The sequence below is a fragment of the Carcharodon carcharias genome, chromosome 2, assembly GCF_017639515.1.
Source record: "Carcharodon carcharias isolate sCarCar2 chromosome 2, sCarCar2.pri, whole genome shotgun sequence".
NCBI classification, from domain to species: domain Eukaryota; kingdom Metazoa; phylum Chordata; class Chondrichthyes; order Lamniformes; family Lamnidae; genus Carcharodon; species Carcharodon carcharias.
In genome coordinates, this window is record NC_054468.1 from 50,838,287 (window position 1) to 50,851,931 (window position 13,645).

The 13,645-nt window shown below is 41.1% G+C and overlaps 1 protein-coding gene across 2 annotated transcripts in view; it reads left to right on the forward strand.

Moving 5' to 3' along the window:
- Nucleotides 1–13,645, forward strand: part of LOC121290298 (guanine nucleotide-binding protein subunit beta-4) — a 79,229-nt gene that overhangs the window by 51,652 nt on the left and 13,932 nt on the right. For both annotated transcript variants that reach the window (XM_041210601.1, XM_041210591.1), the window contains exons 3-7: nucleotides 2,342–2,380; nucleotides 2,481–2,587; nucleotides 7,318–7,381; nucleotides 7,487–7,649; nucleotides 9,403–9,469. In XM_041210601.1, the coding sequence (XP_041066535.1) occupies nucleotides 2,342–2,380; nucleotides 2,481–2,587; nucleotides 7,318–7,381; nucleotides 7,487–7,649; nucleotides 9,403–9,469 (440 nt within the window). The remainder of the gene's footprint in view (nucleotides 1–2,341; nucleotides 2,381–2,480; nucleotides 2,588–7,317; nucleotides 7,382–7,486; nucleotides 7,650–9,402; nucleotides 9,470–13,645) is intronic.

Consider the following 13,645-nt stretch of genomic DNA (forward strand, 5'->3'; position numbering starts at 1 on the left):
TACCCTCCATTATATTGTGTGGCACTACCACTGTGCTAAATGGGATAGGTTTTGAACAGATCTAGCAACTCGAGGCTGGGCATCCATGTAGCGCTGTGGCCCATCAGCAGCAGCAGAATTGTACTCAAAAAAAAAAAATGTAACCTCATGGTCCGGCATATCCCCCACTCTACCATTACCATCAAGCCAGGGGATCAACCCTGGTTCAATGAAGATTGCAGGTTGGCATGTCAGGAGCAGCACCTGGCATACCTAAAAATGAGGTGTCAACCTGGTGAAGCTATAACACAGGGCTACCTGTGTGTCAAACAGCATAACCAGCAAGTGATAGACAGGGCTAAGTGATCCCACAATCAACAGATCAGATCTATGCACTGAAGTCCTGCCACATCCAGTCGTGAATGGTAGTGGACAATTAGCCACTCACTGGAGGAGGAGGCTTCACAAATATCCCCATTCTCAATGATGGAGGAGCCCAACACATCAATGCAAATGATAAGGCAGAAGCACTTGCTACAATCTTCAGCCAGAAGTGCTGAGTGGATGATCCATCTTGGCCTCCTCTGGAGGTCCCCAGCATCACAGATGCCAGTCTTCAGCCAATTCGATTCACTCCACATGATATCAAGCAACAGGTGAATGCACTGGATACTACAAAGGCTATGGGCCCTGACAATATTCCGGCAGTAATACTGAAGACTTGTGTTCCAGAACAGCTACAACACTGGCATCTACCCGGCTATTCAGCTGCTTCATCAATGACCTACCTTCCATCATAAGGTCAGAAGTGGGGATGTTTGCTGATGATTGCACAATGTTCACCATTCATGACTCCTCAGATACTGAAGCAGTCCATGTCCAAATGCAGCAAGGCTTGGACAATATCCAGGTGTGGGCTGGCAATTGGCAAGTATCATTCGTACCACACAAGTGTCAGGCAATGACCATCTCCAACAAGAGAGAATCTAACCATCGTCCCTTGTTGTTCAGTGGCATTACCATCACTGATGGTAATTGATCTTTTTCAATGCCACTGTTGTCCTACCATCCAAGTTCTGCATGGGGCTGGGATTGGGGCAGCAGGTTTGTCCCTACCGATACAGCTTTTGGATTCTTTTATTCTGCTTCCATCTCTCTGCTCTATCGCTGTGATCTTTTTGGGTTCTTTCTCCCCCTCCTTACCATCAGAGGTTCTCTAAGCCTTCCCCTCCTTACCATCAGAGGTTCTCTAAGTCTAGAAGTCCTTTCTTCTAATTAACTTCCTCCTCTTTGCCCCACTCATACACATCCCCACACACTCCATTCTTGCCAAATAGTCCTTTGGTTTCCTGCATAATGCAGCTCCACAATTCCTATTTTCTGTTGCTGCCATGATTTTGAATATTGCTGCTTGCTCTGGCGGGAGCTCTTGATCTTGTAAGAGATTCGACCACACAGTGTTGTGGCATTTAAAAGGGGACCAACGATAGGAAGTAGGAGGCCCAGAGTGACATCAGAGACAGCAGCAGACTTGCACTGATTTTTGACCACAGGCATGCAGTCTATGAAAATTAAACCTTGACTGTCAGTTTTTTAAAATATATTTTTTCACGGGATGTGGCTGTTGTTGGCTAGATCAGCATTTGTTGCCCATCCCTAATTGCCCTTGAGAAGACAGTGGTAAGCCACCTTTTTGAATTGCTGCGGTCCATGCTGTGTAGGTACACCCACAGTGCTATTGGGGAGGGATTCACAAGATATTGACCCAGCAGCAGTGAATGAATGGCGGTATAGTTCCAAGTCAGGATAGCATGTGGCTTGGAGCGAAACAAGCAGTTGGTGTTTCCCATGCACCTGCTGCCCTTGTCTTTCTAGGTGGTAGAGGTTGTGGGTTTGCAAGGTGATGTTGAATGTATGAATTATCTAATCCAGGAAGGTTATTTTATTAGCATGGTGTTATCACTATTAAGGTGTTACGAGGAACTTGTTTGAAACAGTAATGTCAAGGTAGCTCTCATATTTTGAAGAAGTGATGCGAACAGGAGAGGAGTGTTTAGAAAAAGAGGTAATGCAGGGTAAAACACCTGGAAAACATGCACAAGAGAAGACCCAAGATGGCATGGATGGATATCATGATGTGGACTGGCCTCTCAATGGGACAGGCAGAGGGGCACTGGAGAGTAGAAATCATGGAGAAAGATTGTTCATAGTGAGGCCAACCCTCGGAATGAGGACAGTTGAAAGACAAAGACATCACTATTAAAAATAAGCCTAATGACATTGAATGGCATCTTAAGTACTGGTATTAGATTTATTACTTGTGTTAACTATGTAGTAAGTCGAATTTTGCTTGTCATTGCAGGATGCAAGAAAAGCATGTGGTGATTCCACCCTAGCCCAGGTAAACACATTTCATGGAAAATGGACAAAACACACGTATTTTACCTTTATGTTCTTTTCTAGTTTCATAGAAGTACAGCTAACTAAATCTTTTTTTCCAGATCACAGCTGGATTGGATTCAGTCGGTCGAATCCAAATGCGCACAAGACGTACATTGAGGGGACATTTGGCTAAAATCTACGCCATGCACTGGGGATCAGACTCCAGGTCAGTGTTTGAATATTGACACATGACTTTATGATCAGTTAGCACAGTAACTTACAATTATAACTCACATTTACTGTATTCATTGTGATCTTTGCAGTGTGCCATCAGCAATTTTTAATCTGCATTCAGCTAGAAGCCATTCAATTCTAATGGCATTCCTTTCTTTTGATTTTGATAGCTGATATCTAGAGGCCTTCCTTGGCTTTGGTGCTTTTGAAGTTTGATATGTAGAGCTAATCTATTGATTCCTTGCAGTTATAATGTTTGGAGAAATTATTGTGATGGCGTATTTACCGATATGGCTCAGTCTTGAAATTATAGCGTTTGCAACACAATTTTGCCATGGATTGTAAAAATTAGATTATGGTCATAACAGATTATCCCAAATGGACATTGTATTGGTCAGTGGTGACAAGCTAGTCTCAGAAATGAAACTGTAGTCAGTAAAAACCCATCTTGCCCACTAATGTTCTTTAGGGAAGGAAATCTCCCCTTATGAGGTCTGGCCTGGCTTATATGTGACTCCAGACCCACAGCAAGGTTGTTGATTCTTAACTGCCCACCGAAATAGCCTAACAAGCCACTCAGATCAAGTGCAATTAACGATGGGCAACAAATGCTGGCCTTGTCAGATGGCCACATTGCATGAAAGAATAAACAGAAGCGCAGTCCATGGCTCAAAACAGTCCTTATTAACAACCTGCATATTTAGAAAAGCACTATCCTGGCATCATTAAGTCACTAGATATTGGGATAGGAATAAATTAATGGTTTAATGCTCATTTTGATGTAGATCAATCAGGATCATTTTTAGTTGATGCTGTTAATCTCTGGTTTTCAGGTTTGCAGTATAATCTCATCTGACATGGAATATAGTCAATTAAGTGTTCAAGTTGGTAAACATTTTGACAGGAACAAGAATTTAATGGTGTAGGTTTATCATGTTAGAATTTTTAATAAGAATACAGGTCAGTCCACTCTGCAACTGATACTCTGAGGGTTATTAACTAACTGTACACCATTTCCCCTTTTACTTTTTCCAAATTTGTGCCCAATTTCTTTCCAGAAGTTATTCACCTGGTTCCATTCTTTGCTGTTCCTGATACATTATGTCATACAAACATAGGAAATAGTAGCAGAAGTAGGCCATTTAGCCCCTCAAGACTGCTCTGCCATTCAATAAGATCATGGCTGATCTGTTTGTGTTTTGAGTTCTACATTCCCATCTACCCCCTGATAATCATTGATTCCCTTGCCCATTAAGAATCTATCTACTTCTGCCTTGAAAATATTCAGTGACCCCGCTTCCACTGCCTTCGGAGGCAGAGCTCCAAAGTCGCACAACCCTCTGAGAGAAAAGATTTCTCCTCCTCCTCTGTCCTACAAGGGCAACCCCTAATTTTAAAACCCTGCCCCCCTAGTTCTGGATTCTCCCACAAGAAGAAACATCCTTTCTAGGTCACCTGTGAATACCTTTTCAGGATCTTATATACTTCAATCAAGTCACCACTCACTCTTCTCAACTCCAGTGGAAACAAGCCTAGCCTGTTCAACCTATCCTCATAAGACAGCCCAGTCATTCCAGGTATCAATCTAGTAATCCTCCTCTGAACCACCTCCAACGCATTTACATCCTTCCTTAATTAAGGAGACCAAAACTGAACACCGTATTCGAGATGAGGCCTCACCAATGCTCTGTATGACTGAAGAATAACATCCTTACTTTTATGTTCATTTCTTCTGGTAATAAAGGATGGCATTCCATTAGCCTTCCTGATTACATGCTGTACCTGCATACTAACTTTTTGTGACTCATGCACGAGAACACCTAGATCCCTCTGCACCTCGGAATTCTGCAGTCAATCGACATTTAAGTGTAATACTCTGCTTTTTTATTCTTTCTGCCAAAGTGAACACCTTCACATTTCCCCACATTATACTCCACCTGCCAGATTTTTGCCCACTCATTCAACCTATCTATATCTGTCTGCAAACTCCTTATATCTTCTTCACAACATACTTTTCTACCTATCTTTATGTCGTCTGCAAATTTAGCTACCATGCCTTCCCTCCCCTCATCTAAGTCATTGAAGTAAATTGTAAAAAGTTGAGGCCCCAATCCAGACCCCTGTGGGACTCCACTTGTCATGTCCTGCCAATCAGACAAAGACCCATTTATGCATACTCTGTTTTCTGTCAGCCAGCCAATCCTCTATCTATGCCAATATGTTACCCCCACACCATGAGCTTTTATTTTCCGCAGTAATCTTTGATGTGGCACCTTATCAAAAGCCTTCTAGAAATCTAAGTATAGTACATTTACTCCTTTTGTCCCTTTGGCTCCCTTAGTCCACAGCACATTACTCTTTCAAAGAATTCTAATAAATTGGTTAAACATGATTTCCCTTTCACAAAATCATGCTGATTCTTCCCGATTACCTCAAGTTTTTCTAAGTGCCCAGTTATAAACTCCATACTGGTTGATTCTAACACCTTCCCCAAGAGAGATGTCAAGCTAACTGGCCAATAATTTCCTATTTTCTGCCGCGCTTCCTTCTTGAATAGAGGGCTTATAGTTGCTACTTTCCAGTCTGATGGAACCTTCCTAGAATTTAGGATTTTGGAAAACTAACACCAAATAATTAATTAAATTAACTGCCTCATTAGCCACCTCTTCTAAGACTCTGGGCTGAAGTCCATGTGGAGACTTGTCAGCCTGGAGCCTCATCAGTTTGCTCTGTACCCCCTTCCTACTGATTGTAATTTCACCAAGTTCCTCTCTCTCCCATCTCCTGATTTACAGATATTACTAGAAAGTTTTTTTTTGTATCCTCTATTATGAAGACAGAAGCAAAATATTTGTTCATTTCATCTGCCATTTCCTTATTATCTATTAGTTCCCCATTGTCACTATTAAGGACCAAAACTAACTTTACTTACTCGTTTCATGTTTAAATACCTGTAGAAATGCTTGCTATCTGTTGTTACATTTCTAACTAGCTTCCTCTCATTCTAATTTATTTCTCTTGATTTACATTTTTGTCATTCTCTGCTGTTCTTTATATTCTGACCACTCATCTTTGCGCAGTTATGCTTTTTCCTTAAGGTTGATGCTTTCACTAACTTCTTTAGTGAACCACAAATGGTGGGTCCTCCCATCAGAATTTTTTTTTGATAGCAGGAATATACTTATTCTGCATATTCTGAAATATTCCCTTGAATGTCTACCACTGCTTCTCTATTGATTCCCTAGCCTAGCATCCCAGTTAACTTCAGAGATAAAAACAAAAAAACTGCGGATGCTGGAAATCCAAAACAAAAACAAAAACAGAATTACCTGGAAAAACTCAGCAGGTCTGGCAGCATCGGCGGAGAAGAAAAGAGTTGACGTTTCGAGTCCTCATGACCCTTGGGTCATGAGGACTCGAAACGTCAACTCTTTTCTTCTCCGCCGATGCTGCCAGACCTGCTGAGTTTTTCCAGGTAATTCTGTTTTTGTTTTTGTCCCAGTTAACTTCAGCTGGCTCAGTCTTCATGCCCACATAGTTGCCCTTATTTAAGTTTAAAACATTAGTCTTAGACCCACTCTTTTCCCACTGATACCGTTGTCGCTGCTACCTAGGTGTGTCTTTACCCTGAGGTCATTAATTAATCCTGTCACATTACACAACACCAAGTCTAATAATAACCTGCTATCTAGTTGGTTCCAGAATGTGCTGCTCTAAAAAAAACTATCTTGAAAGCATTCTGTGAACTCCCCATCCATGCCAATCTGATTTTTCCAGTTTATATTTAGATTAATGTCACCTATGATAATTGCCATCCCTTTATCACAAGCACCCAATATTTTTTCTTGTATTCTTTGTCTTACATTGTGCGGCCTGTAGACCATTTCCACCAGTGACTTCACCCCCCCCCCCCCCCCCCCCCCCCCTCCCCCTTACTATTCCTCATCTCCACCCAAACTGATTCTACTTCCTGATCTCCTGAACCAAGGCATCTTTAACTATTGCACAAATGCCATCCTTGATTAACAGTGCTCCCCCTCCACCTTTACCTAGCTTTCCATTCTTCTTGAAGGTCATATACCCCTCAATATTCAGGACCCAATCCTTGTCATCCTGCAGCCACATCTCTGTAATGGCTATCAGATCTTATTTAGTTACTTCAGTATGTGCTATCAATTCATTTACTTTATCTGAATGCAGATAAAGATACAGAGCCTTTAGATTTGTCTTTTTGTTACCTTTGTGACATCTAGTCCTGCTTCTCTGTCCTTTCTTGCCATTCTCTGACCCTCATTTCCCATATTACTATTTTCCCCTCTTAATTTCTCTCTACTCTTTGATATATCACATCTTCCCATATTTGATCCCTTGCCCCCACTATTCCATATTCTAAAAGTCCTCTTTGTTTATTTAAAAAATATGTATGTTTTGACCACTCTCTTTAGCCTCTTAAATTTATGCTCTCTAGTTACCAAACCACCAACTAATGAAGTAGTGTTTTCTCAATTTACTTTATCATTGGCCCCTCAATTTTGAACATTTATCAAGTCTCTTTTGTTGTTCTGATTGGGGTTTGGGGGCACGTTGGGATGGCGTATCAATTTCTCCAATCTCTTCTCATAACTAGTGTCTCTGAGCTTTGTTCTTGTTTGTGTAAAATTTCTTCTTTATGCTATCCATGGCCTTGACTTCCTTCAATGCAGAATTTTTTTTTACTTGCAGACTTTTAGTCAGTGCATCTCAAGATGGAAAGTTAATCATCTGGGACAGTTATACAACAAACAAGGTAAGAACATAATTACTTTTACTGTTTTAAAACAATGTTCCAAATTTTACATCTAGATTTGTGTAAACCTAGTAACCATTTGATATTTTCTTGCCTTTCCTACAGATGCATGCTATCCCTTTGCGATCATCATGGGTTATGACTTGTGCATACGCTCCATCTGGAAACTATGTTGCTTGTGGTGGGCTGGACAACATCTGTTCAATATACAGCTTGAAAACAAGAGAGGGCAATGTTCGTGTGAGCAGGGAACTACCGGGTCACACAGGTATGGTAATATTGGAGTAAGTGATGAGAAATGTTGATCTCAGTAATTCCCCAATAGCTCAGTTGGTTAAAGTGGTATTGTAGGTAAGGTATACTAACCATGAAGGTCCTAGTTTTGATGTAGCTGAGGCAGTAATAGAGATATTATAGTTGGCCTAATTACTGCCTCTGCTTGGAAAAGGAAGACTGGTCAAGGTTCAACTCTTTGCTCCATATTTAATGATTCTCCCTTCAAAGTGTGCATGTTGAATAAGAATGTGATCTGACTGAGTTATGATACCAAGATTGAACCAACTCTCTGGGTAGTGCTCTTGTGAAACTAACAGCAAAGCAAAGCATCAATGCCTTCAAGAAAGGAGGAAAAGGGAACAAAAAAGTACTATCTGATCATTAAACACCCAACTTATACTTGCATGTGCTGTTGTGTATCTTTTTCGTGGAATTTCAGAAACTAGTCACTCATCAGCAATTTTCAATATAAAGCTGTAAAGGCTAATCTGATATCTGGATTAATTTGATTTGTTAGATACTTAAACCTTGCATGACTCATTAGCAACCTCACATTTAGAATATTGCTGGAACATGATGCACTTTTACAAAGTTACAAGAGCATTAACTCATTGAAAAGGATTTAGAGAAGAATGATGAAGATGACTTCAGGTGATATTTGGTGTAAATTTTGGTCCCACTGGAGCAAAGATTTGAGGCAATTGAACAAAGTAAATGTGTCTGTGTTTCTTGGATTGTGAGACCAGAAGATATGAGTTATGAAAATGAGGTTCTTTAGCGAGGTGACAATTTTTTTTTGCAAGAGCAGGAGAAATATGAAATTGACTAATTAAAAGCAGCTAATGATGTGTTGATTAACCATTGTAGATGACACGTGCTATGGTTTTTTTTTATTGTTTCATGGGATGTATCACTGGCTAAGGCCAGCATTTGTTGTCTATTCCTAATCGCTTTTGAACTAAGTGACATGCTGAGGCATTTCAAAGGGCATTGCTGTGGGTCTGGACCCAGAAGGATGGCAGATTTCCTTCCCTGAAGGCCATTATTGAACCTGATAGGTTTTTACAACAATTTACTGAGACTAACTTTCCAATTCCAATTTTTAAAATCCACCAGCTGTCATGGTGAGATTTGAGCCCATGTCCCTGGAGCCTGGGCCTCTGGATTACCAGTCCCGTGATATTACCACTATGCTACCATTTCCCCTCTGTCTAATTCTTTTGGAACTGAGAATGTCATCTGTGGACTGCAGTTAGTTAAAATTAATTAATGAAAACCGTTAAAATGGTATTCAGTTTATGGCTTGATTTTATTTCTGGAGGTTGCATATTTGAGCTTTATCTTTTTGGAAACTACTTGTGATTATTTGTTGCCCTCAGCTTCCAACTTTTCTTATGTAATTTATATGCTATGTTGGAAAGGTCAGACCTGATGGAATGAGAAGCTCTGCATGAAAACTTGTATTAAATTGAATTTTGGACTTGATTGCAGACATTTTAGAACCAATTACGCTAATGTTGATATTGAAAGAATGCCTTAATGTTTGTAATAAAAACAGGAAATGCTGGAAAAACTGAGCAGGTCTGGTAGCATCTGTGGAGAGAGAAACAGAGTTAATATTTCAAGTCCGCATTACTATTTTTAAGTTTTTCCAGCACTTCCTGTTTTTATTTCAGATTTCCAGCATCTGCAGTATTTTGCTTTTATTTTAGCCGTTAACGTTTGTGTTTTATTTTTCTTTACAGGCTACTTATCATGTTGTCGTTTCCTGGATGACAACCAAATTGTTACAAGCTCAGGAGATACGAGTTGGTAAGTTGGAAAGCCCATAGTATCATAGCCTGTGCTCTTTCTCCATAGCTCAGTAAATATTTTCCCTCCCAAGTGTTTATTCATTTCACTTTTGAAAGTTACAATTGAGTCTGCTTCACCACCCTTTCAAGGCATACATCCATATCATTAAAAATTCACCATGTAATTTTTTCCCTCATCTCCCATCTGGTTCTTTTGCAAATTACCTTAAATCTGTGTCATTTGGTTACTACCCTTTTTCCTCTGGAAGTGGTTTCTTCTTCAGGATGGGGGATGACTTTCTTCCACTCGGAGGTGGGTCCTGAGGTGACTAAGTCCAATGCTGGATCTGTGCACACAGGTTGGGCAGGTAGTGTTTGATGAGAAAGGTGGATAGGATGCTTGGATTTCGATACATATTTTCCACTGTTTGTGCTTGTCCTCCACCTGGGCTGGTCGGAAACTTTCGAAATGGTTTGCACCTTCACGGATGCTTCTTCACCAGTTTGGGTGGTCTCGAGCAAGAGATTCCCACAAATCAGTGGGGATGTTGCATTTTTTCAGGGAGGCTTTGAGGACATCCAAGAAACATTTCCTTTGCCCTCCTGGTTGACAGTGTTAGAAATGCAGATCCCTTTAAGAGCAAACCAGGACAAGCCTCAGAGTGAATTGAGAGCAGGTGATGCTCATTGAAGCCTGTACTTAAGAGCTAGGTTTTTCCCCCTGTTTGGGGCTGGGGCTGGGGCGGGGGCGGGGGCGGGGGCGGAAAGAAACCTAGTTTCTGGACAGGAAAAGGATCCAGAAGGGAAGAGTGGAAACTGATATTTGTACCGAACTATAGTTTAACAATAAAACAGTTAAGATTCTCTATGTCTTCTGCTGCCTGAATCTGTAAATGGATATCCATCTATTGGACACTGGTAATCACTTGCCGTGACAAAGCTCGACGTAGAGAGCTTGTTTTGGGAATCTTGTGTCAGGCATGCAGATGATGTGGCTTGCCCAATGTAGCTGATTAATCATAACCAGTACTTCGATACTGGAGATGTTGGCCTGAGAGAGGACACTATTGGAGCGCCTATTCTGCAATTGAATTTGCAGGATTTTGCAAAGGCATCACTGGTGATATTTCTCCCGGAACTTAAGGTGTCTGCTGTACGTTGTCCATGTATCTGGTGCGTACAGGAGGGGACAGGTAGCACTGAAGCCCTGTAGACCATGAGCTTGGTGCCAGGTTTGAGGTCTTTGTCATCAAACACTCTTTTTCAGACAGCCAAAGGCTGCGCTGGCACACTAGAGGCGATGTTTTATCGTTGAGGTCTGCCCTCACTGAGAGGAGGCTTCCATGGTATGAGAAATTATCATCTTTGTCCAGTGGTTCACCATGGATCTTGATAGTTGGGGAGTAGTGTTGCGCAGCAGGAGCAGGCTGGTAGAGGACCTTTGTCTTCCGGATGTTTAACCTAAGTCCCTTTCTCTCATATGCCTCCATGAATACATGAACGATAGTTTAGGACTCAGCCTCTGTGCAAATACGCAAGTGTCCTCAGTGTACAGCAGTTCGATGACAGAGGTTGGAGTGATCTTGGTTCTGGAATGGAGGCGTCATAGGCTGAGTTCCCACTTGTCCTGTTGAGTAGCTCCATTCTGGCAGAGTTTTATGGAGATGGGGTGGAGTGTTGTGGCGAGGAAGATAGAAATGACCTTTGGTGCAATGTCACGGCCTTGCTTAACCCCAGTTTGGACTTGGTTTGGGTCTGTGGCAGATCTGTTGGTAAGGATCATAGCTTGCATGTCATCCTACAGCAGGCGATGGATGGTGATGAATTTCTGTGGGCAAGCAAATTTGAGAAGGACAATTCACAGTCCCTCCCAGTTGATGGAGTTGAAGGCCTTTGTGAGATCAAAGGCGGCCATGAATAGAGATTGCTGCTGCTCCTTGCATTTTTCTCGGACTTGTCTTGCTGTGAAGATCATGACCACTGTGCCTGTTGATGGAATCTGCATTGTAATTCCAGTAGGAGCTCTTTTGCCACAAGGAAAAGGCGATTGAGGAAGACTCTTGTAATGACCTTCCCTGTGATGTGCAGCAGAGATATTCCTTGATAGTTATTGCAGTCAATCTTGTCTCCTTTTTTTGAAGATGGTCACAGTTATGGCTTCTTGGAGATGCCCTGGCATGCTCTCCTTTCCAGATGAGGAAAATGAGGTCATGTATTTGTGTCAAGAGTACTTTTCCACTATTTTAGTATTTTGGCAGGGATTCCATCTGCTCCGGCAGCCTTGTTTGCTTTTAGCTTTCGAATGGCCATCTCAACCTCATGTCAGGCTGGGATTGTGCTGAGATGGTGGCGGATGCTGTGTGATGTGGTCAGGGGCATTCATGTTGGAAGCTGAGTCTTGGTTGAGCTCATTGTGCTTCTTCCAATGAGTGTTGACTGCGTCTCTGTCCTTTGATGAGCACCACTCCATTCTTAGCTCTCAGTGGAGTAGGTCCTTGGATGCTGGGCTATAAATAGTCTTGTCTGCACTGAAGAATCCACACATGTTGTGGGTTTCGCGAGTTGCTGTATTTCCTGCGCTCTCTCTACCCACCATCCATTCTTTAGTTCACTGGTTTTTCTGTTGGACCTTGGCCTTCATTTGTCTGTAGATCTGCTTTCTTTCCTTCAAATTTTGGTGGCGCTTCCAGTTCGGGAATGTCTTGCACTTGCGATTTAGTAGCTCCTGGATTGCCTGGTCATTCTCGTCAAACCAATCTTGATGTTTCCTGGTCCTTATTTACTCTATCAAAATTCTTCGAGTGTTTTATAAAGATTTAACATAACCTCCATGCTTTTGTACCCTATTTCACTATTCATAAAGTCAAGGATCCCGCTTGTCTTTTTAACAGCCTTCTCAACATGTCCTGCCACCTTCGGAGCTTTGTGCACATAAGCACCCAGGTTCTTGAACTCCCTTTTAAAATTGTACCATTTAATTTACATTGTCTCTCATTATTCTTCCTAATAAAATGTATCACTTCAGATTTCTCTGTAATATTTCATCTGCCATGTGTCTGCCCATTTCATCAGGCTATGTCCTTCTCAAGTCTTTTACTATCTTCCTCATTGTTTATTATTTTTCTAATTAAAACATTTAAAAAAAAAAATATATATATATATATATATATATATATATATGAAGAGCAGTGGACCTAATGACAAATGCTGGGGAACACCACTGTATACTTCCTTCAAGCCTGAAAATCAATTGTTCACCACTGCAATGTGCATTCTGTCCCTTTGCTAATTTTGTATCCATGCAGCACTATACCTTTAATCCCAAAGGCTTTTATTTTGGTAACATGTCTGATCTTTATCAACTTTTGAAAGCACATACAAAACATCAGCTACATCATCCTGGTTAACTTCCTGGTTAAAAAAGTAAGTTGAACATGATTAGCCTTTAACAAATCCATGCTGACTAATTTAAGCACCCATACTTTTCCAAGTGCCAGTTTATTTTGGCCTAGCTAATTGGGTGTAATTTCTGGGTTTGTCTACTTAAACAGCAATGTAACATTTGCAATCCTTGAGTCCTATGGCAGCACCTACATACTCGGAGAATTAGAAGATTGGGCCAAAACCCTAAACAAATTCTTCATTACTTCCCTCAGTAACTGAGGATGCATCCCATCTGGACTGGGTGAAATGTCTAGTTTGGATACTGCCATCTTTTAAATAGCTCCTCTTGATCTGTTTCAATTTTATCCAATATTGCTACTACCTCCTCCTTAACTACTACTTTGGCAGCATCCTCTTCTCTCATTTAGTGCCTCCAAAAGATCTTTGCCTTTTTGGTCCTTAATCAGTCCCACCCTTCCTTTGACAACTATTTTAATATTTATAATATTTGTAAAAGACTTTCGAGTTCTCTTCAATGTTAACCATTAATCTATTCTCATACTATTTTCCCCTCTTATTCCCTTTTTTAATCTCCTCTGTACTTTATATTCAGCTTAGTTCCCACCAGTATTATGAAACACAGATTTGTTATAAATCTCCTTTTTCTGTTATTTTAATCTTTTGTCAGCCAGGGAGCTCTGGCTTTGGATGCTCTTCTATCACCCTTGTGAGAATGTGCCTACTCTCTACCTGAATCTTCTGCTCTTTGAAGGCCTCCCAGTGTTCAATTACTGTTCTGCCAATCAATTTT